Here is a 24,717-nt window from a genome sequence, read left to right on the forward strand (position 1 = left end):
GTCTCGTGTGAACTGACTGGTGAGTTTGTTTCGTCAGTGATGTCGAAAGGACGGGTTAATGGATTGTTGCATTTAATTGGATTTCCATGCGGACAATGCAGGCGTGTATATGGACATAACTCTAGATTACTTCCCAATGGATATAGAGATCAGTAGGCTGTTTAGTATTTACCCTTCAATAAAACGACAGGTAGAATGAAAAGCCGTGATCCTAGCTATACCTCATTATGCCACAAGAGGGCAGTACACCGCCAGGCTTATTTACACGAGGAATGACAGATTATTTTTCCGCTCCCAAACCTCTTAAGAGAAATAAGTTTCAGGGAGCGGTTTGTGTTTTTATTCCAGTGTAACGAATAGGTTTATACATGGAATCAAGATCACACAAAAGGTTTCCAAATGTGGAAGAAAAAAATCATCATGTTGCTTTTATCTATCAAGTAGGGTTGATTCAAATACATATGTTGGATTTCCAGCGTCAGCATCCCTTTTAAAATCAAAAGGAGTAGAAAATAAGTCAATTATATATATTTTTTTACTTAAATGCAGACATAAAATCAAATAAAAGGTGAGCCAAGACCTTGAGTCTTAAGCCAGATCCTAAAATGAAATAATAAATATAGTAATATATGAACAATTCAATCGGCAGGATCTTTCCTATTTCTGAACCATGTATTTAAAACTAATCTTACAATGGAGGATAATATTCCTTAGTCTAGTGGGAGGCAGGATTCAAATTCGAGGTTGAATAAGGAAGTACATTTCTAGCTCGATGCTGCTCGTGTGGGTCCAGGGGAATCTAGTTCTAGTGTAGACAGGACACCAGTAGGAAAACAAACGGGCACAAACTGAGTTATGGGAGGGGCAGGAACGGAGAACTAGCATCTGTCTGCAGTCATGGGGCAGTGTGGTGCCGTATGTGCTCATGTAAGACCAGGACCTGGGGTTCTCCGGTTCTAAGCAGGAGACATTGACCCTCTGCTATCAAGAATATATCAGGTGCAGGCTGAGTAGGGGTACTGCGGGTGCCACCAGTCCATGAGCCGGACGCTGTGCACCGGGTCGAGCACCACCTGCAGCCCGCAGTGTTCCACCCGCCTCCTCCCGCGGCGCGGCGGGGAGTCCTGGAAGAGCAGGCGCACGCGGTGATGCCGCATGTCCGTGCTCACGTTGATAGCGAACTGGAGGGGGGGGGCAGACATAGAGAGGTTGGTTATTTAGCAGACAGACCTTAAGTGACTCTCACTGAATTCATGCCATGTCATGTCATTTAGGAGCGGTAAAGGGTGGAGGTGCAGCAACTTGAGATGCGGCTCGACACCGTGCCCGTCGTTAGTTGGGGCAGTGGGATCTCCAGTTAAAAACATTCTGGCTTTTTGGACTGTGCTGCAACTCTCGTGGCCCTGCCGGGTCAAAGCGAGGGCTTGGTTATCAAAAAATGTGTCCCGAGATCCATCTTTTTTTTGTGCCGGTCTATCTATCTCTATCCTGATGGGGGGCCTGGTGAACCGGCAACCAATTGATTCAGGAAATCAGTGGCAATACGTAGCCCTAGTCCTGTGAAACCCATTTCCACAGCGCTTTCTCCATAGGAGGACAATGGAGACGGTCGGAGGCGTCTGACCGTATCTAAAGTGAACGGGCCTTTTAGGCAACAGGTAGGCGGCAGACATTAGGGATGAAACCAAGTACCTTTTGACTGGCAGTTGAACACCCGCACCTAGCCAGCGTTAAGATCAGCTTGGTGGATAATCTTCCTTGCTAACACAAGGAAGTATTAGTTTGAGTATGTTTTACTGACCGTGGTAAGGGTCATCCCCATGACCACAGGTGTGAAGATGAAGTTGAGTGTGAAGACCCGGAGCAGGTAGCAGTCAGAGTCCGGGTTGGCGTGGACATCTTCGTACTGCCTGGGCAGGCAGAGAGAGTTGGTGTTGCCGTTCTTACTCTGCCTCTGCTGGGTTGAGGAGGAGGATAGGAACGTTTTTAAATACAATTTATACACCGTGACCTGAACAGAGATTTAAGTTGTTGACTTTGGGAGAACTCCTCTACCTGCTTTAGAAACTTGAAGTTGAACTCCCACATAGCTTCGGGCCGAGTCCCAGATACTTTCGTGACCCAGAACAGCAAACACTGCAACAGGAGAAAGACGTCACTCAAAGTGGGACATTCTGAAAGCGGAGCACCTACTTTGACTTCCAAACGTCACCCATGAGCCACATCTTTCTCATACTGAAACATGAGGGGAATCTCTGCTAGGGTTGGGCACCGAATTCTGTACTTTAAAAAAAGGTAGTGACTGCAATGATGGACCGAGTATCTATTCAAGTTAAATCAAATCGGTACCAAATACCGGCTGGAGAGTATGCTTCGATTTATTTTCGAGAGATAGTGCGTGACTACATCGCAACTCCGGTTGCAAGTGTGGTTGTTCACATGTTTCCAGACTTGATGTAGATATCAGGCTGCTGAAATAGTTGAAATGCGACATGTTAAGATGACCAGGAAGAAACCTGGTCAAACACCACAAATATCTAAAAGCCGTGGAATGTACCGTTTCTGATAGCCCTGCAGCTCAAGTTATCAATCCTGCAGCCAGTGTCGGAGAAGTTAAACAATCCACGGAGGGTGAAACTGAGGCATGAGCTCTTTGATAAGTTAGCAATTTGGGTATTTTCAAAACCTTAGTATTAAACCAATAGTACCTGCATACTATTTACGGGGACTATAATGATGAATGAATGATTGGAACGGTGAATGAACTAGACAGACACACTATAATTTAATTAGCTGTTGACTTATTTATTACAACTGAAATGACATTTGTGTACCGGTAACGGTATCATTTCCAGTATGAGCTACCACTTTTTCATGTCGTCTATTTCCATTTTCAATAATGTATTTTGTGAGAAATTGTATACTATTGTAAAACAATGAAATAAATGAGTGGGGGAGTTAGATGCGTTTATTCACTGCGTAAATGAAACAGATGTTTCTTGTGGTAATGATGTACTCATAGGTTTCCTAGCTCCTTTCCTCAAAATGGTATAATAGGTAACAATTCTGCATTATATCCAAGAACTTTTGAGATGTGTACTTACATTGTCATCATTGTTTAATTAAAGAATGGTCAAACCCAGAGAAATCTGTAGTTTTATTCACAATAACGACCGTTTCATTTGGTCGCATGTCAATGTCATATCCCCTTACCTCCTAACTTCCGGAGACACGCATGAAACAGTAATCCAATAGAGACCTAAATTATTGATATATTTAAATATTGAGGTTGAACAAGGTAGCTAATTTAGCAAGTGGCTCATGCCAGCCATAAAGCTTATGCAGACTACTTGGATGCCATAGGTTGACAATTCTTACACAATCTAAAATTGGTAAATCTTATGTCATTGTAGAGCTGCTGCATGCAATACATTGATTATGCTCTCATCAACACGTTGACACCAATATGTCTGATTATCTCCTCTACATGCACACTCCAATACAGCCAATATTTAAGAAAAATAAATCAGGGGAATACTTAAAAAACACAGGAGCATGCTTTTGAGTTTACCTTTGAGTTGAGCAAGGAGGTAGGCGTGGACTCTGGCAGAATGGGAACCTTGGAGAAGCGCAGGCTGAAGGGCTCGTACAGGAGGAAGAGGGAGCGGATCACACATGCCCGCAGGCACTGCATCCTGTCGATGCATTTCGGCTGCAGACGGAACGGCAGCTCAGCATCCAGGCTGTAGTGTCTTTATTGACAGATTAGGGGGGAAAAAAAAGGGGGGGGGGGGGGTTCAACGATGAGACCTTCTGAACGTGTTGTATGTGTAATGTGATAATTACTTCGACAGCCAGTTATATCAGCAACAGATATACCCTCAAACCTTGTATGCTATTTAACCCTATATAATCCTTTATACTGCTTTCAAGCTCATGTGTCAATATTTTATTTTTGTTTCTGTAACCATTTTGACTATTGCATGCATTTTAGGGTCAAACACTTTGCTAACAATGGCAGAATATAAGATTAGGCGAGACAAAGCCAGCAGACCTTCTGTAGAGCCTGGTCCAGAAGGCAGCAGTGCATGTGACAATCCAGGCATTCTTGCAGATCAGGGAAAATCTGCAAACATCTTCAGGACGGATGTAGGCGGACAGCATTAACCAGATATCCACCGGATACTCCCCTCCATCATAGCTCTCACTCTCTGATAGTGAGAAAGAAGAACTTTAGAAAATCCCTCCTTCATGTGAATTACAGACCCACATTATGTGCGCGGAATAGGTACCTTTTATTTTGTTTTTCTTTTTTCTGACAGATTTGCTTTCATTTTCATCTTCCTCTGACTCTGCTTCGAGATCGTCGCTGCTCTCCGAGGTGTCTCCTGTGACTCCCAAGGCAGAGGACAGCACCTCATCCACAGCACCCACGGAGGCCTCCAGGCCACACAGTAACTTCACTGGCAGACAACACCAACAGGATTAACGTTACCACACGACTTTCTAAAGGAGAAACGGTGCCAATAGTAAAAAAAGAAAAAGAAAAAAAGTCTAAAATGCATCCAGATACATATAACCTACCTTCTTTTTCAACTGCATTGATCACAGCCTTTTTCACCCTCCCCGACTTCACCACAGCGGGGTCTGCATTCGCGTAATCAGCTACTGTCACTAATGGGGGAAATGTGGGTAATTCTTCGAATTAAGCATAAGCAATTCAGTCCTTTACTCATTACTCAAACGGTGACAGTATGGGGTTTCTGGAGCCAATCCAACCTACTCGGACTGTTAAATAATAATGTCGGCAGGTTATATTTCCGTTTACGTTTAAAATACCGGTATACGGGTTGAAGCTTGTTAAGTTCAAGGAATAAAACTTGGTTTTTATACATATTAAACCCTGTCTAAATAATGTCACTATTATAAATCCATTGAGTGCTAAACAAATCAGGTTAAACATAAGACGACGGAGTGAGTGGTTGAAATAGAGAACTAGTTGACCTGATTCAGAACAGATGTCCCCAGGCTTAAATTTCAGCCGTTTTCGGTTCCCTTTCTTGGGCATGACGACTTCAATGATATGTGGACCCTTAACGCGATTGTGTGTGCTGCCATGTCTCTAAGACAAGCAAACCTAAATAAAAAGAGATAAAAAATTGAGTGAATTTAAGAAAGGTTCCTCCGGGATCTTCAGCCATCATGGAATGACGTGCTCATTTTTGTATCGCGAGATTCCTATCAGCAACTTGTTTTCTTCTCTTACATAAATATAGTCCAAGTCTACGAAGCGTCTGTACTACTGTCATCTACAGGCACAATTGTGTAATTGCACTGTAATACACACTTAGATATTTTTATGAATATATATATATATATGTTTGTTTTTATTATTATTATTACTATTATTTTATTTGTAGTAATAATAGTAGTAGCAGTAGTAGCAGTAGTAGTAGTAGTAGTCGTAGTAGTCGACTACTACGACTACTACTACTACTACTACTGCTACTACTGCTACTACTATTATTACTACTAATAAAATAATGGTAATAATAATAATAAAAACAATAATAACAACGATCATAATATTAATATTAATAACATATATTAATAACATTCTTTATTAGTAATGGTAATAATTTATTATCAACACAATAGTACAGAGCAGGATACAATATAGCATTCAAAAACATAGATTGATATAATTGGTTTGCAATGTCTGTATTGGAATTGTACAAAGGTGTACAACTCTAACATAGGTGTTTAAATTAGTAGATTAATTCATTAAAATCATCTGCTAGTTTATAGTAGACCTGAATAAGAATTATTTGCGTAGGCCTAGTTTAAATCAGGGAAAATGTGTAGGAAACTGTCATTCGAGGCCCATAAAAGTCAACCTCAGTGCTGCTGATTCAAAACATGTGTTTAGTTGTATTCTTATCTATTCCATTCCACCTCTAATCTACAAACCAGCGCGTCCTGCAGGGGGCGCTGCACGCTCTTCCAAGCGCCCAGCATTTCTCTCCGGCGCGCGCTATCGACCGCCGTGCGCCCAGAGCAGCCAGCCAGCCAGATCGTGAGCGTGCGTACGTAGTGGTGCTGATGTGATCAGCCGGATTTCACTCTGTGGAGATCCGAGCCTTAAAACGTGTCAACAGCATTTCTGTCACTGGATTTACAATCGGAAACGAATCTAATCGAATGCGAAACGAATCATCAGTATCTTAACGCTGCGGCACTCCTTATATCCTATGGCGCACACGGGCGAAGTTGTGATATGTGGGAGTTGCTACCTTGTTTCGGTAGCCGTAGTGACAGCCCTGGTGTGAGTGGTGCGAGAAGGAGTGTCTGCGCGGCGGCGGCGGCGGCGGCGGCGGCAGTGAAGAGTGATGGCAGCAGAGAAGGCGGATGCAGATAGGACTTGCCCTCTCCGCCGTGCACATCACTGACTGAAGGTCCGCGGAGACGGGGTGTGAACTTGGATGTTTAGCTCATGTCTTTGGCCACAGTGACTCTTTATTTCTGTGATTGCTGCTTCGACGTCTCCCGCGCTCACGTTTATTAGGTATATCTCACGCCGAGCGTAGCTTCCCCCCCCAGCCCCCCTCCCTCCTGTCAATCATATCTCACTGGATTTCTACATGAGTGCATGACTCGCGGGGCAGGGCGGATCTGCTCAAGAGGTGGACGGATGCCGGTTGATATGGAAAGGTCAACCATCAACTCATCGTTCCGATTCCAGTGATCAGGTAGGCTATACCGGTATTTTAAACCATGTATTTCTTGGGAAAGCGAATGCTGGAGTGGTTTGGAGTTAGCTCGCGCGTATGCAATTTGCCTATACGCTGTCCTGGCCCTTTTTCTATCAGCAATTGTCAGCGTTTATATTCGAATTCAACCTCAATGTATTCCTTCTCGCCTCCACAGCTATAGCTTGTGCTGTAGAATTGTGCAGCAGAAGCATCGAAGATGATGTGCGAAGTGATGCCCACCATTACAGAGGGGGACTCGGGTGGTCCTCCGAGGACCGCCGGCGGGGTACAAAATGGGTCGGAGCAGGAGGCCAACTTCGAGCAGTTGATGGTCAACATGTTGGACGAGAGGGACAAGCTGCTGGAGTCCCTCCGGGAGACCCAGGAGACGCTCATACACTCGCAGACCAAGCTGCAAGGCGCGCTGCACGAGAGGGACGTACTTCAGAGGCAAATTAATGCCGCGCTACCTCAGGTGAGCGACTCAGCCTCCGACTACTGGAGGATGCATGTATCCAGGGGCCGACGACATGTCTATGTGTACCGTCAGGATTTATGTTAGGGAAACGGCAGTCTCAGCAACAGCACAGTGCCCAGGATGTGCTTATAGTGTTGGCTGGGTTAGGGAAACAAGATCTCGTTCATGTCGCTGATTTGAGTTCAGCTCTGTGTGTGGTCATCATGATGACAGCAGAACAACAGGTCACCTGGTTCATGTCTTTTAACTTCTGTCATCTGTGTGTGTGTGTGTGTGTGTGTGTGTGTGTGTGTGTGTGTGTGTGTGTGTGTGTGTGTGTGTGTGTGTATGTGTGTGTGTGTGTGTGTGTGTGTGTGTGTGTGTGTGTGTGTGTTTTTGAAATGGTGAATCAGAAAAGAATTGGGATGCAGAGAGAAACAGGAAAAATGAGAACGAGAGGCAGAGAGAAAGTGAGAGAGAGGCTGGGGGGATGAGAGAAAGAACGATAGAGGGAGAGAGAAAGTGATAGTGAGAGAGAAAGAGCTGAGTAAGGACCACTGGAGTGGCCAACACTGACGACAACCCAGCCAGTGTAGAATGCTGGGATAGGCCTTTGACCCTCCTCAAACATGACATCACAATACCATACAGCGTCCGTGCGGTAGTTTTATGTCATGTAGGGTGGTCTGGGGAGAAGTGTGTTTGAGTGTGTGTGGGTTTGTGTTTGAGTGTGTGTGTGTGTGTGTGTGTGTGTGTGTGTGTGTGTGTGTGTGTGTGTGTGTGTGTGTGTGTGTGTGTGTGTGTGTGTGTGTCTTCTATTTTGGAAAGGGGGGGGGGGGGGCTGGTTACAGAGAGCAAGGGGGAGCGAGCGCTATGATGGGGATGGTGACAACGCTGCTCTTTTTTTTGGTACACAAGAAACATGGCCGCTGCTCGCTAGTGTACATGGCCCAGGGCTGCTGAGCTTCCCCGCTCCCTCGTGATTGCTGTGTTGGTGAGATACAAAGAGAGAGAGAGGGAGATGCAAGGAAATATGCTTGTTTTAATCCGGCCCCATCCATGTACCAAAACAAATTCAATTATATTATATTGTACCAATACAAACGTGGAACAATGGTAGAGTGCTGGAGATGGTGACAGTCGATCACACCCCCCTCCCTCTCTCTCTCTCTCTCTCTCTCTCTCTCTCTCTCTCTCTCTCTCTCTCTCTCTCTCTCTCTCTCTCTCTCTCTCTCTCTCTCTCTCTCTCTCTCTCTACCTTACTCTACCTCCTCTCACAGACACACACATGGTTATTGAATTAGGGCTGAATATAAGAATACAGATGAAGTGTTGCTAGTTGAAATGTGACTGGGTGGGTATAATGTAGCAGGTTCAGCTTGAGGTGCATTGGCCCTGCCACTCCACATCCTATATGTGTCAGTCTGGATCAGCTTGATCAGGGGGCTATAGCTGGGCTCAGAGCCAGCCTGTCCCCCCGGAGATCCCCACTGTTCCTGTGCTTCATGTATTGTGTGTGTGTGTGTGTGTGTGTGTGTGTGTGTGTGTGTGTGTGTGTGTGTGTGTGTGTGTGTGTGTGCGCGTGTGTGTGTGTGTGTGTGTGTGTGTGTGTGTGTGTGTGTGTGTGTGTGTGTGTGTGTGTGTGTGTGTGTGATTGTGTTCTCTGCACCCAAGATGTAGGTTGATCAGTTTTGGCAGAGTACGACGAGTGCCTCGCCTGCCCTGTCTTTGCACTGTCCTCTACTGGCTCTGCCAAGCAAACATTTGATAACCTTACCTACCAGGTGTGTGTGTGTGTGTGTGTGTGTGTGTGTGTGTGTGTGTGTGTGTGTGTGTGTGTGTGTGTGTGTGTGTGTGTGTGTGTGCACACGTGTGTGTATGTGTGTGTGTGTGTGTGTGTGTGTGTGTGCACACGTGTGTGTGTATGTGTGTGTGTGTGTGTGTGAGTGTGTTTGTGTGTGCTTGTACGTGTGTGAGTGTGTGTGTGTGTGTGTGTGTGTGTGTCTGTGTATGTGTATGTTTGCGTGACTGTCTGTGTCTGTCTTTGTTGTGCAATTTATGTGTTTATGTGTGTGTGTGTTTGTGTGTGTGTGTGTGTGTGTGTCTGAGTGCGTTTTTGTGCGTGCACGGTTGTGTTTTGGGGGGTTGCATGCGTGTGTGTGTGTGTGTGTGTGTGTGTGTGTGTGTGTGTGTGTGTGTGTGTGTGTGTGTGTGAATGTGTGTGAGTTTTATTTTTCTTGGGTGTCTGAATCCACTAGGCTGGTATGACCCAGAACTGTCAGGATTTTGCCTCTCTTACTCACATGTACACCCTGATACATAACAAATTCAAAGCCACCAAGGCACACTCACATTGTCACTAACACACACAAACACACACACATGAGATAACGCCAGGGAATTTTGCGCTCACAATGTTCAGGAAAAGTTAAAATACAGTGGCAGCATGAAGCGCATACATGTTGCTAAAAATTACAATTGTATTGGCAGCACCAATGTCACATAAAGGTTGGCTTTGTGCACCCCCCTCAACTCCAATCACCGCCCTCCCTTCACTCTCAGACACACACACATACGACGGAAACATAAACACACCGGGATGGATGTGTTCATTAGCCACTGAGAATAGAGTTTCAGATTAACATGTCAGACCATTACGGTGCATAATGCTTTCTAATACAGCCCTCGGGGAAGGGTTTGCCCATAGACAAATTAGGTTTTAAGCTCACACACACATGCAAACTCTCACACACACACACACACACACACACACACACACACACACACACACACACACACACACACACACACACACACACACACACATGTACATTTGTCTTCCTCTTCTGTGGGAGTAAAGCTGTTCTGACACTGTCAGAGAGAATGTGTTCAGGGGTCAGTGGCACGCGTATGTGTGTTTAATGCTGAGAAATACGGAGAGAGACATAAAGAGAGGGACAGAGAGAGAATCAGAGAGAGAGTCCAAACAGACTGAGAGAGCAAGCTTCATGTCATCGCTCCATACATCTTTCTTAACTCAGCAAGTCACTGTTGAAAGGTTCTCTATATTAAGTCCATGACCGCATCTGGGAAGAGGTGGCCATAGCCTTTCTTGTTTTCCCCATTGGACGAATGATTTGGTTGAATAACTACTGCGAAACTCACTGTCGGAAGTGAGACTGCCTGCTTATTGTACAAGCAGATATAGTTCCATTCAACATGCTGAATGACAACAGAACCTGTTTGGTTTCAACACAAGAACCAAAGCCTTCTGTAAAACCTTGGCAAGCTTTCATTTCCTTGTCTTCTGCTTTCTAGGTCTTGTCTTTCTTGGTCTTATGGAATATACTTGTCAATAAGAGAGATGAGGGGGGTTCTCTGTGAGTGTGTGTGTGTGTATGTGTGTGATTGAGGGAGAGAGAGAGAGAGAGAGAGAGAGAGAGAGAGAGAGAGAGAGAGAGAGAGAGAGAGAGAGAGAGAGAGAGAGAGAGAGAGAGAGAGAGAGAGAGAGAGAGAGAGAGAGAGAGAGAGAGAGAGAGAGAGAGAGAGTCGCTTGTGATGTTTTTACACCTGTTCCAGTCAGGCACAACACTGGCTATTTATGCTGGGAGGGAAACACACAGCAGAACATACACAAGCACAGCGAAACAATCAAACAGGGACTCATAACACACACATACACACAACAGCCTATACAACCTTTACATTACCTATATGACATCCTTGTATGTATTATCGGATACATTAACGCAGTCACTAACTTTTTTAGCACACACACACACACACACACTGAGACACACACACACTGAGACACACACAAACTCACACAGAGCCAGCTGTTCTGGTTGCAGTTGGTTGTTTACCTGACCTGACACATACCATAGCTCCTCCTTTAACCCCTTACTCTCTCGTGGTTGCAGAGGGACCCCCTTTCCTTCTGCAAGTGTTATACACACACACACACACACACACACACACACACACACACACACACACACACACACATTTGCGTGTTTTATGTGTGTGGCTCCCACATATGGTGCAGTCACGTGACATGCTTCCAAAGATGGATGTGTTTATAGATGCTGAAGTATGCGGTGCGTAGGCCTGCGTGCGGCATGTGTGTCCGTGCGTGTGTTTATGTGTCTTGATGTTTATGTTTTTCATCATTTTATTTTTTCGTTTTTTTCCCATCCACAGATGTGAGAGTCACCATCTCATTTATTTCAATATGTCCCTTGCCCCCTTTCCCTGCCTGTCTCTCAATATGTATTTTTCTGTTTCATTCCAGGTTGCAGTCCGTGTGTATTACTCGGCCCGTGTCTGATGCATGACTGACCTTGTAAGCCATTATCTGGTCCAGTACGATGAACAGCTCCTTCATCCTCTTTCAATCCTGTATCTGATCTCAGCAGAACACTCTACACTGTGAACTGTATTTAAAACTGTTGTTTTAGGCTTTTTCAGTCCCAGCACTAACAAGCTGGTCCTGATTGCAGATGGGGCGTGGCATTTTAACTTACCTAGCCAGAACTCTGCTTGCAAAGTCATTAAAGTCTGGTAACATTCTGATGACGGCAGACTGTTTCGAGAAACATCCAACACAAATTAAACAAGGGAATACTTAAAGTGTGAATTCTCCATTTGTACACTACTGTTTCTGGAGGAGGAGGCTTTTGTTTTTTCAAACTTGCAGAGAATGGATTTCTGAAGTCTTGCTATCAAAGAATGTGCACACACAGATTGATACAGATTGATATTTCTGAAATCATTCCTAAACTAAATGACCTCTAAACTAACTTAAACCAACTGGCAATCCCCAGAAAGAATAAACAAATCAGTGGGTGAAGGCATGCTCCCAGTACACCCATGGGCCCTCAGCCCATTCCCACCCAGTGTGACTACCGTGCGGCTACCAGTGCTTTGATGGTTCCGCGTGCGAGGTCTGAACCCGCGAGGACACCCCAAACCCAGATCCTTTGTCCGGAAAGTTGTTTTTTTGCACGGTTGGGGCTGCTCCCCATCAGCCCCCGATCAGCAATCACACCCTATTATAACTAATGGGAAAATCGTTGGTGGTATTGTAAGTAATGTGTAATGCCCTTGCAGGATGTAATTTACTCATAATGGTACAGTACTATAGTACAGGCAATTCCCAATCTTTGATGAACAGTTTCCAATCTACTGGTTTCAGCATCAAAAACAAATGCATTGGTTGATCAAGGTTTCCCGTTTCCGCAATATTTAGGTATTCCATTGAATGATTATGTCATGCATGTAAAAATGTATGCCACAGTCATTAACTGAGGCTTGGGTGTGATGTACCCAAGCTATTTATACTGGCATGTATGAGAATACTAAAGGTTGCCATGAGAACAATGACTAGCTGAAAACACAAACAGGAGATTTGAGAATGAGCTAGAGTTGTCATTCAAACTCTGTCATGACATTGCTATTATGAATCAATCCCCAAAGATGCAACCTGGCCACTATCATAGTATTTAAAATGTGACAAGCAATATGAAATCAATGAGTTCCATGCAAGGTGGTCAAAGGTGGCTTGCCTTTGACCTCAACACTGTCATGCACTTGCAACCTTGCAAACACTCGCTCACATGCAATAAGCCTAGAAGGATGTATGTTTATAGGCACGAAAAAACATGTATCCAAATAGTGCCTGCATGATCTCACATCTCAGTGTGTGTGCCAGTGTGTCTGTATGTGTATGTGCCATGCTGGCTGGTGTGTGCATCTGTAAGGGTAAACAGAGTGGGAGCCCTTGGCCTTTTCTCTGTTGGTTGTGCATGGATGGGCCAGACTGCTTTCTGCAGCATGATAGGACAGTATTCTAGATAGGGAGTTCTGTAGAACAACATTGTTCTTCTCCAGGGGCTAAATGTTACAATGAGGACTGTGTTATTATATAAGCATTGAGTAAGAGTTAGACTGTGGAACCTGAACTGCACTATCAACCCATTCGATCTATCTAACGATCGATCAATCCCATCATTTACCCTCCTCCTAATTCATAGGCCATGGTGGTGGCTGATTCCTGATGCTCTTGCCCCTTTCAGCGCATCGCCGCGGCTGTCCCGACATGAAGCCTCCCTCCCACTAATGGAATATTAGCCTTTAATCTTCAACTCACAAACAAACTACACACGCACATACACCCACGCGCGCACTCACACACACACACACATATACATTTGTGCATACAACGCCAAACCTTCACCCTTCTGTGGTTCCATGGCCTGATCTTCCAGTAGTGGCCCACCTCCTCTTCGTCCATTGCCCTGCCAGCGCCATCTGGCTCTCAGCACCGTGCACATTTAGCTCAGCCGGGCGGCAATTTGTCCCTCTGGCTGAGAGAGAGAGAGAGAGAGAGAGAGAGAGAGAGAGAGAGAGAGAGACTCGAAATTTCATCAAATGATGCTCTTCAGATTTGAATTTGAGAAAGATAGTGAGAGAGCCTGTGTGTTTTTGTGATTGTGTGTGTGCGTGTGTGGGTATGTATTTGTGTTTCTAGTCTGTGCTTGCTCTGTCTGGTAATACGAGCAACGGAGTGATTGGAGGTTTAGGACTACCGGAGGGGTAAGAGAAGATAAATGGGAGAAGGGACGGATAAGAGGCAGTAGTTGGAGGAGGGATGTGGGCTGAAATGAAGAGAATGTGAGATTACATTTTCCTAGCCGACAGTGAAGCCCTCAGCCACCAAGCCTGGGGGGGTTAGGACTATTACCACAAAGTGTCTCACCTACCCTCCCACCTCTCCCATCCACCTGGCTCCGTGGGAGGATAAGGGACGGGGACGGCCGTGTGTGCGTGTGTGTGTGTGTGTGTGTGTGTGTGTGTGTGTGTAGAGGAGGGTACAACTGTGTGCTGCACATTGACATAAAATGGAGCATTGTGAACTCTTAGCATATATTAAGACATGCACATGCATACATCTCATCTACCCCCAAGGGTAATCCACACACACGCACGCACGCACACACACACACACACACACACCCTCACACTCACAGTGGTCGAGAACCCTTTATCAGAGCTCTCACGCTCCAGAGGAAGAGACTTAAGGCAGAAGCAATACAAGGAAAGAGGAGAGAGGAGAGAGCTTTGAAAGAGATTTGAGGGACTTCAAAATGTGCTCCATGAAACGCTGCTTGTCAGTCTCCCAAAGCTCCAGAGTAAGCACACTGTAGACCCCAATGTCTCTCGAAACACACACACAAATACTGACATACAGTGGCATAGATGCAAAGTTGCACAATCCTGTGTGAACAATGTATACGACAGTATGATTGCATGTGTCTCCCTTGATTGGCTATTTGTTTTTAGCGTTATTTTTAGCATAGCCTTATCATTTGATGGTTATCTGGACAGAACCCACACTGTTTTATGAGGTGGTTTTATTTGCATCCTATTGTTTATTTCACATGTTGAGTCAGCAGATGTGAAGTACCAAATACTTTGTTCCAGAAGGGCTTATTTATCAGTTCATATTCATTCACATATTCATTTACACCCGGCTAATTATCTTGATCAAACAGCATCTGATAACGATATTGGACTTATTTTATACAGTTACAAAAAGTTATAGTCCTCTATAACATAACACTAATGTACCACTCTTAACCCAGAGGATAATTAATAATGAACACATGCTATGAGTCAAGTTTTAAGCTTCAAAGTCTAAAAGAGGAAACAAGTCAAAATGTCCAGTATCAACCATTATACATCAATATAAAAACCCATACACCCCCACCTTTTTCATCCTTTTTGATGCAAGATGTTTTTTTGGGTTCCTAAATTGTGTTTTCAGCCAGTAGCTGCGTTTCCATCTAAAAGGTGAAGCGAATCTTTAGAAAGTTCGCAAAAAAGTAATTTGAATTAGGTGCGTTTCCATCAAGTGGTTGGAGCGGAATAGGGTGATGACGTTACACGTTGATGTCGGCAGGGTTGCTATGGCCGGTCGTTATGCGGAAATCGGAAAGACTGTCAGTCCTGTGTGTTCAAAGTTCGCTACGTCACAGCTGTTTCGAAAAGTGTGTTTCCATCTCCCATTTTGCGAATTTACTCTCTTTCGCATTTCTCAAATACCACCTCAAGCGAGCGGATAAACCTTTTTGCGAATTAGAGGATTTTTATGCAAATTTTGGTGTTTCCATCACCGTTTACTGATTCGATACTTCAAAGTTCGCATAAAATCAGGGGGATGGAAACGCACCTAGTGTAGCAACACTCAGGTCCAGCCCCTAATCAGACAGGCCACAGGCATTTACATCTGCTAGGGGAGGGATAGGTCAAGTGATGGATTGCCTGTGTTGAATCAGCACTTTCCTACGTCATAAGAGTCCAACTTGGCTTGATACATTACACACTCTCTCTCACGCGCACACTAAACATTTTGCTGATGGGCCAGAGAGCCAGAGAGATAAATAGGTAATGCATTGACGTGAATGAGATGTGAGCCGGCTTATTCCCTACAGAGTGTTGTCATTGCCCGCCTGCCGTGAGGCAAGCAAGTTTGCACCGCTCAATATAAGCCCCTGTTCAGACCTGTCAAGACCACTGCGGTTCATTAGGGTTAACTACCTATAACTACTACCTGGATTTTGTTTTATGTGTGTGCATAATGAATTGGTGCGCATCATCCACAAACACTCAGTCCAGCTCAATGTGCATATTATCAGAGAAGTCTTTCTAATTTTCTCTCTTATTTTCCCGCCTCCCTCCCCTCCCTCTCTTATCGCCATGACAATGGGCGTGTGCTGAGAGCTCTGCGAGCTGGCTAGGGCTGTGTTGGATAATACGTCTCAAATCTCGGAGCTGGCACCTGGCACCACTAAAGGAATATCAGAAAGTTAGTTTTGTGAATGCTGTCAATCTTCTCCAAAGTGCATCACAATGCCACAAACCATCCCTAACCCTAAGCTCTCTTCAAGGCAGGGAAAAACACTCCAAATCCAAAGGAAAGAAACCTTGAGGAGGATTAAGGCATCCAGGCATTTGGCTGCTGGATTGCGATGGTAACATAAAGTTTCATCAGCTAATAAGGAAAACGACCTACACATTTTGTAGAAAAATGCTTCTGTGTTTCCAAGTGTGTCGTTGTTAGCAATGAGTTGGCAGAGCTCATTAAAATACAGAGGGCCAGTGACTCCACAGTACCCTGACAACATTTTGTCATGCATGGGTTTGTCTGAGTGTGTGTAAACATGTGTATTGTTAGTGCATGCATGTGTGTTCGAGTGTGTGTGTTCCTGTAAACAAAATCACACATGCACACACACACTTTGTTCATTTAATTTCAATATGAATAATTAATTTGAATAATTGTCCGGATTGCTTCCGCACAATGTACTTATTGTCTGGATAACACACCCACACTCACAGTCACACACCCCCATACACACAAACACACACACACACACACACACACACACACACACACACACACACACACACACACACACACTCACAGTCACACACCCCCATACACACAAACACACACACACACACATCCACCCCCACACTCACAGTCACACACACCCCCATACACACAAACACACACACACACACACACACACACACACACACACACACACACACACACACACACACATCTACCCCCACACTCACAGTCACACACACCCCCATACACACACACACACACACACACACACTCACACACACACACACACACACACACACACACACACACACACACACACACACACACACACACACACACACACACACACACACACATACACTCATGCACAAGGGCACATGCTCTCCCTTTTTAATGCTATGGCCGGCTGTGTTGATGATGAAGGTCAGTAAGCATTGTCAGCCATTAGAATAATGGGAGGCAGTACAAGGGGGTAGGGGCATGACGTGGTTGGCTCTCATGCAAAACTAAAAACATTCACGCTTAGCTGGGCACACGCTCCACTCTTCCCCCCCAAAACACATGCTGACACAACTCCAAAACACCACTGTACACCCTCTGACTGTTACGCCCTCCTCGTCCGTGACTGTTATCCCCTTCTCGTTCATGACTGTTATCCCCTTCTCCTCCCTGACTGTTACGCCCTCCTTCTTCAGGACTGTTACGCCCTCCTCCTTCATGACTGTTACGCCCTCCTCCTTCATGACTGTTACGCCCTCCTCCTTCAGGACTGTTACGCCCTCCTCCTTCATGACTGTTACGCCCTCCTCCTTGACTGTTACGCCCTCCTCCTTCAGGACTGTTACGCCCTCCTCCTTCAGGACTGTTACGCCCTCCTCCTTCATGACTGTTACGCCCTCCTCCTTCATGACTGTTACGCCCTCCTCCTTCAGGACTGTTACGCCCTCCTCCTTCAGGACTGTTACGCCCTCCTCCTTGACTGTTACGCCCTCCTCCTTCATGACTGTTACGCCCTCCTCCTTCATCACTGTTACGCCCTCCTCCTTCATGACTGTTACGCCCTCCTCGTTCTTGACTGTTACGCCCTCCTCCTTCATGACTGTTACGCCCTCCTCGTTCTTGACTGTTACGCCCTCCTCCTTCATGACTGTTACGCCCTCCTCGTTCTTGACTGTTACGCCCTCCTCCTTCATGACTGTTACGCCCTCCTCCTTCATGACTGTTACGCCCTCCTCGTTCTTGACTGTTACGCCCTCCTCCTTCATGACTGTTACGCCCTCCTCGTTCTTGACTGTTACGCCCTCCTCCTTCATGACTGTTACGCCCTCCTCGTTCTTGACTGTTACGCCCTCCTCCTTCATGACTGTTACGCCCTCCTCGTTCTTGACTGTTACGCCCTCCTCCTTCATGACTGTTACGCCCTCCTCGTTCTTGACTGTTACGCCCTCCTCCTTCATGACTGTTACGCCCTCCTCGTTCTTGACTGTTACGCCCTCCTCCTTCATGACTGTTGCTCACGTTGCTCAACATCATTTTCTTTGAGTCACTGCAACACACCCATTAGCTTTTTTAAAAATGTATTTTAAGGTTATCCGTTCTGTTTACACCCAAGGCTGTGTGTGTGCCTACGTGTGTGTGTGTGTGTGTGTGCGTGTGTGTGCATGTGTGGGTATATTTGTGTGTGAGTTTGTGTGTGTGTGTGTGTGTGTGTGTGTGTGTGTGTGTGTGTGTGTGTGTGTGTGTGTGTGTGTGTGTGTGTGTGTGTGTGTGTGTGTGTGGGTATATTTGTGTGTGAGTTTGTGTGTGTGTGTGTGTGTGTGTGTGTGTGTGTGTGTGTGTGTGTGTGTATTAGCAGACGTTGAGACATAACTAATAAGGGAAAACAAGAAGTACACCAAGAACAAGAACAAGGATGGAGTGTGAGAGGAGGAAGGAGGGAGGGAAGGAGGATGAAGTTTGAGAGGAGGATGGAGTGAGAGAGGAGAAGATGGAATGTGGGAAGGGTACGAAGTTAGCGAGGAGGAGGATGGATCGAGGGAGAAGGAGGATGGTGTAAGGGAGGAGGACGCAGAGGGAGGAGGAGGGCACGGAGGGGTAGGGGGGGATAGAGTGGAGGAGGAGGAAGGAGGACACAGGGGGGGAGAAGGAGGATGGAGTGAGGGAGGAGGAGGATGGAGGAGGAGGAGGAGGAGGAGGAGGAGGAGGAGGATGGAGTGAGGGAGGAGGATGCAGTGGGGGAGAGAAGGGCCTGAGGTTGAGTTACATGAAGGTCATAAGATGCTCCTCGGCTTGAATCACACTCTCCCCTCTCCTCTTTTATTCTGTCTCTCTCTCCTTCCGTTCTCACCCTCCTCTGCCCCCTGCATCTTCCATCCTCTCCAGTTTCAGTCACATCCTTCTCCCAGTTCATGGTCTCCTCCCGTTTCCCTCTCCCCTCTTCCTCTTCCTCATGTCTTCCTCTCTCTTCTGGTCGCTTCCTATAGCACTCTATTTATGTCGCTTCCTTTACGACATCTTGTGTCAGCAAGAAAGGGGGGGGGGGCTTCTCTCCACTTCTCTCCTCTTATCTTCTCTCCTTTGCTCTTCTATAGCTTTTTTCTCTTGACATTCTCTTTTTTTTATTCTTCTATTTTCTCTTCTTCTCTTCTCTTCTCCTCTGTCCTTCTCTTCGCCCTGCTCCTCTGTTCTCCTGCTCTTCTCTTCTCTTCCCGCCGTACTGCTGAGGTTGCCATCTTGAGTAGAGAAAATGAAAAAGGTGGGGGCACAAAGGTGTTGGCACCTTGGAGGTCAGCGCATGTGCTGTGTTCGCTCTCTCTTACACACACCAAAACGCACGCACTAACACGCACACAAAAACACGCGCTAGCATACACAGACCCATCTCCCTTTTGAATCCGTACTTCCATCGTTCACTGTGAGTGAATTTCCGAGTCTTCTCTTTAACAGCTAACTGTTTCCATGGTTGCCAGATGAACGGCGGCCAGCCGCTCAGCAGCTCAACACATCTGGGAGGGCAGCAGCCCTTCATTAGCAAGCACACAGAGCACAGGATAGACTCTCATCAATTATTTTATGATAGCACTTGATCGCACTCCATTACCTCTGATTTACAATCCGGGGTATTAAATCAAAACATTAAACACGTGTTTCAGTTTTTAAAGAATAGTGTTTTGACCAATGATGGTTTTTTTAAAGTTAATTCACACACTCACACACACACACACACACTTACACACACACACATACAAAAAAACACACACTGACACACACACACACACACACACTCACATACACACACACATACACTTGGGAAGACCGTTTTCATGAGCTGCCTACTCAGCAGCGCTGGACCTGGACTGAGTTGGCACATGTCCTGAACAGAGTCACCAGTCTCTCCTAGGCTGATTTGCGGCAGTGGAGGGACACGCCCTCCACAGCTCCACCACCTCTGCGTCTCAGAGCTGCCTCCCCCAAAGGGACTCAATAAACACCTTCCACTTGATAAAAGGACATCCGCTCCAATATATGCTCCCGGGGAGAACAGTGCCTCATTTAGATTGATTATGCTTGGCAAGAAATTATTAAAAAAAACGTGGGATAAATTGAGCAGAAGAAAGCATATTGAAACTCAATGCCACATCTATAAATAATGTGTGCGTTGGCGTGGGCGCGCTTAGGTGGTGTGTATGTGTGTTAGTGTATGTGTGTGTGTGTGTGTGTGTGTGTGTGTGTGTGTGTGTGCAGGCGCGGTGTGGGTGTCCTTGTGGTTTCCTGAAGGGCGGGGCCAGGTCAGGACATCTATTTTGGTGTGCTTATCTCACTCTAGCTATTTTTACTCCTGTCTTTTTGTGTCTGCCGAAAACATTTCTTCTTCTGTGTAACAATAGTTATTCATTCTAATCTCACTCCTCCTCACTTGCCACACACATTACACACACACACACATATACCAACTCACACACACACACACAAACACACACACACACACACGCATGCATACACATGCACTCACACATATCCTGGTGGGAATAGACCACTGTTCCGGTTGGCTCTCGCTGACGGTTTTCGCTCTCGCTGACCTAGCGGAATATGTGTCCGTCCCCTTAGTGTTCCCCCTCAGCCCAAGGGCACTGGCCAATGGGGCCTCCTGCTTGGATTCTGTGGTAGTTTGCCAACAAGGAAAAATATTTATTCTTTTTAGTGTTTAATTTTGAGGTCCACATCGTTGTTAAATGGAGAATTGAAGAGGCAAGATCCAGTAAACCCTTTTTGTGGTCATTGTGAGAGTAAATACTAGTTTGGTTGGCGTTATATTTAAACTTTCAACGCTAACTCCCCCAGTGTCTTAATGGGAAACAATGTATCGACTTTTCTCAGAAAAGTGTTTGTGTGTGTGTGTGTGTGTGTGTGTGTGTGTGTGTGTGTGTGTGTGTGTGTGTGTGTGTGTGTGTGTGTGTGTGTGTGTGTGTGTGCATGTGTGCGCAGACTCTGGGTTTTGCTGTCTCCCACACCTCGCAAAGACTTGTGAATTCAGTATCCATGGAAACCGCAAGGGGGATGCTGACTTCCTGACACCTTCTGTCCAAAGCGTCAGCAACTCTGTCAGTGTATGCGTGCAAATTGTGTGTGTCTGTGTGTGTGTGTGTGTGTGTGTGTGTGTGTGTGTATGTGACGTGTGTGCGTGTGTGTGTGTGTGTGTGTGTGTGTGTGTGTGTGTGTTTGTTTGTATACATGTGCATATGTTTTCCACACATGTGTGTTGAGGCAGGTGTATCGGGTTGTTGAGTTTATGTGATAAACTGAAATGTTTATGCATAGACCTAGCATACGTAGAGAGACAACACTGTTTCTGTTTGTATGCATGTATCTATGTGTGCAAGGATGGTTTGTATGCTGGCTGTGTGTCTGTTTTTATATGTGTGTGTGTCTCTGATTGTATTTATGTGTATTTATGCATGCTGACTGTGTGTGTGTGTGTATTTGTTTATGTCTGTGTGTGTGTGTGTGTGTTTTTGTTTAATGTGTATGTATGCGTGTGCGTTTGCATATATGTGTTTGTGTGTGTGTGTGTGTGTGTGTGTGTGTGTGTGTGTGTGTGTGTGTGTGTGTGTGTGTGTGTGTGTGTGAATGTGTGTGTGTTTGATTGTTTGTATGTGTATGTGTGTTTGCATGGATGTGTTTGTGTTTGTGTGTGTGTAGGCGTTTGTACACGTGTGTGTATCTGTGTGAGCGTATGCATGTGTGTGTGAGTGTCATGTGTGCATGCTGTGTGTGTGTGTGGCCGCATGCCTGAGCCTGCTGTGATCTGGTAGGAGGAGCCTGTGACCTTGAGATCAGAAGCTAGGACCACCAGGCACTATATGAGTGTGAGTCTGTCTGGGGGTGTCTGTCTGTGTGTGTCTGTGTGTGTGTCCGTGTGGCTGTGTGTCTGTCTTTTCCAGGGGATGAATCATGTCCTCTTGAGTAAACCCTGTAGGCCGCCCAGCCCACCAGCCCCCTCAATGGAATCCTAGGATGAATACAGCGACAAATAGTTTCAATCTGATGACTCATAGGAGGGGTGATATACCACGGCGTTGGCTGCAGTCTGGATGTCTGCCGCCAACGTCCGTGGTGCATCAGGTTCAGGGGACTGACTTCAGCCCCCAGGGGATGTGAGTCGTTCCACCCAGTTATCAACACCTGGCGGGGGATGGGGGGGGGTCTATGTGGAGTAAAACACAACAACTCGAACACAGAAACATATGCTTACCAGGGGCAGGTACATGGAATTAAAAGGGGGAGAAAGTACTCCATGAACTCAATAATGAGACCTTGTTCAAAGGTGGAGGAGAATATGATGCACACGATGATAGAGACGAGTTCAATAATGTTCCAGGTTTTGACACTGCATTAAAGGGCAATGTTTGTTACACTTCCTACCAGACACACACACGCCTGGTGTTGCTATGGATATTAAACCTTACTGTGTTTGTGTGTGTCAGCGTGTGTGTCAGCGTGTGTGTCAGTGTGTGTGTCAGTGTGTCAGTGTGTGTGTGTGTGTGTCAGTGTGTATATGTGTTTGTGTGTGTGTGTGTGCGTGCGTGCGTGCGTGCGTGCGTGCGTGCGTGCGTGCGTGCGTGCGTGCGTGCGTGCGTGCGTGCGTGTGTACACACACACACACACACATATATTAGTAGTGCATTCGGTATGTGTTGTTGTGAGCGAGAAAGAAAAAGAGGGAGAATCAGAGAGAGACAGAGAGAGGAAGAGAGGGAGGGAGATTGAGGGAGGGAGAGAGATGGAGAGAAAGAGAGGGAGAGAGGCAGGGGGAAGGATGACATCAGACAGAAGCCTGCTGAAAAAGGGGGCGCTTCATCTACAATATTTATAGGTGCTCAGAACAGATCACTCACTCCAACTGGCTGTACACACACACATACACACACACAGTATTCCTCAAATAATAAAACCTTTCATATCTTGACCCGATGCTTCCCATCTGGACTTGGTGGTGCACACTTCTTGATGAACTGTAACACTAGTAGCAAGGAGGTCTCAAGAATGAGCGGGATGGGCTATAGACCCAGTAACTCTGGGCAGGGGGATCACAGTAATGTGACTGGCATTCGGATTTCCCGCAAAGGTTAAAAAAAATAATACTATTTACAGTAGTGCTTGAATGGCAATTATATGTCAATTCTTTTCTTTTTCTTACTGCAAGCTACATAGGGCATGATTGACAAGATGCTTCAGCTGCCTCCTTACCACTCTAATGGAGCTTTTTTTATGATACAGTTGAGTATATTCATGCATTTTTAGTACTATGCTTAACAGCAATAGTAAAAGCAATGGCGCTTCCAATGATACTCACATTGAGATTCAAAAGAATATCTTGGCCGTCATTCGCTTTAGCCATAAATCTCTATTTATGTTTTGTCAAATGATTAAGTTGTATGACAGTAACATGACACAATGGGCTCATCATTGATTTATTTTGTACTACAGAAATCTTTGACTGAATTGGCATAGGCCTAAATAATCTCTCTGTTGTACAGCTTAGCCTGTTTGGCTAACACTGGCATCATTATAGTAATGTCATCATTGTGCACTGTCTCTGTCAAATACATAAATAACACTGTAATGGCCACATTGCTCTACAGTTCTGTTTTAACGTGGCACAGATTTCCCTTTCAAATTGCCGAATTCAGTGCAAAGAATGAAGGTTTATGCATATTAGCATGAACGGGGAGAGAGGATGGATGGAGGGAGAGGACATGATTATGTTCTCCATCCATGTTTTTAGTGAAGCCCTGAGGAGAAAACAGCTTTCAACCTTCAGGGGCAGCTGGTGGGACTCACTAGTCACCATCGCTTCACTCAGAAACGTGTTAAAATTACGCATGGAGCTTCTGACCTAATATAAACAGCTTTATAATTCACCAAGATTTAATTTTAAATACACACACACGCAAGCAACCAAACTCACACAAACCCACAAACACACACACACACACACACACACACACACACACACACACACACACACACACACACACGCACACACACACACACACACACACACACAAACACACCCATGCTACCAAAGAAACACACACACGACCACAAACACACACACGCTCAACCACACACACGCACACAACCACAATTTACCCCAATATAACTTACTCCAAATTACGAACACACACACATCACGAGTGACCTGACAGGCGGCCGCAGACTGTGAGGGACGGCATGAATCATAAGGCGAGCCCCGCTCTGGAGGGATTAAACCAGCAGAAAATGGGAGACTAACAGCATACCCACACACACCCACAAGCGCACATGTACACTGCCGGACAAACCCACGCAATGACGCCCGCACACGCACACACACACACACACACACACGCACACAACCACGCAAGCACACACTGGCACACACTTACATGTCATGCAAGAACACAAATACATATGCTAAATTTCAAACACGCCAGAACCTTCTGTTGCCCATCTTTATTTGCATCTATAAACATCTATAAAAGGATCTTGTCCTTTGTAATAAGATAAACACAATAATTTGCCTAGTAAAGCCATTACTGTATAGCACA

The 24,717-nt window shown here is 45.6% G+C and overlaps 2 protein-coding genes across 11 annotated transcripts in view; one reads left to right on the plus strand and one right to left on the minus strand.

Moving 5' to 3' along the window:
- Positions 1-325: 325 nt before the first annotated feature.
- Positions 326-5,229, minus strand: tmem183a (transmembrane protein 183A). Of its 2 annotated transcripts, none has more exons than XM_060069561.1 (8): positions 5,005-5,229; positions 4,585-4,674; positions 4,293-4,463; positions 4,055-4,211; positions 3,572-3,752; positions 2,056-2,136; positions 1,802-1,954; positions 326-1,181 (listed from the first exon to the last, which is right to left on the minus strand). In XM_060069561.1, the coding sequence occupies exons 1-8, from the start codon at positions 5,066-5,068 to the stop codon at positions 996-998; spliced, it is 1,083 nt and encodes a 360-aa protein (XP_059925544.1). In that variant the 5' UTR covers positions 5,069-5,229; the 3' UTR covers positions 326-995. The 2 variants fall into 2 exon arrangements, with proteins under 2 accessions (XP_059925544.1, XP_059925543.1); XM_060069560.1 differs by having other exon boundaries at positions 1,802-1,957.
- Positions 5,230-6,031: 802 nt separating this feature from the next.
- Positions 6,032-24,717, plus strand: part of ppfia4 (PTPRF interacting protein alpha 4) — a 72,993-nt gene continuing 54,307 nt past the window's right edge. For 8 of the 9 annotated variants that reach the window (XM_060069907.1, XM_060069909.1, XM_060069901.1 and 5 more), the window contains exons 1-2: positions 6,032-6,749; positions 6,928-7,227. In XM_060069907.1, coding sequence (XP_059925890.1) covers positions 6,970-7,227 — 258 coding nt within the window. In that variant the 5' untranslated portion in view covers positions 6,032-6,749; positions 6,928-6,969. The remainder of the gene's footprint in view (positions 6,750-6,927; positions 7,228-24,717) is intronic. The other variant, XM_060069908.1, reaches the window with a different exon arrangement.

Source organism: Gadus macrocephalus, chromosome 13, assembly GCF_031168955.1.
Source record: "Gadus macrocephalus chromosome 13, ASM3116895v1".
NCBI lineage: Eukaryota > Metazoa > Chordata > Actinopteri > Gadiformes > Gadidae > Gadus > Gadus macrocephalus.

What these genes read in the sequence shown, in the direction of transcription:
- tmem183a (XM_060069560.1), bottom strand. Translation starts at nt 5,068, where the DNA reads ATGCCCAAGAAAGGGAACCGAAAACGGCTGAAATTTAAGCCTGGGGAC. An exon ending in CAATGCAGTTGAAAAAGAAG is followed by an intron (nt 4,464 to 4,584) that starts GTAGGTTATATG and finishes GTTGTCTGCCAG; the next exon opens with TGAAGTTACTGTGTGGCCTG. An exon ending in CCTCCTTGCTCAACTCAAAG is followed by an intron (nt 2,137 to 3,571) that starts GTAAACTCAAAA and finishes CTCCTGTTGCAG; the next exon opens with TGTTTGCTGTTCTGGGTCAC.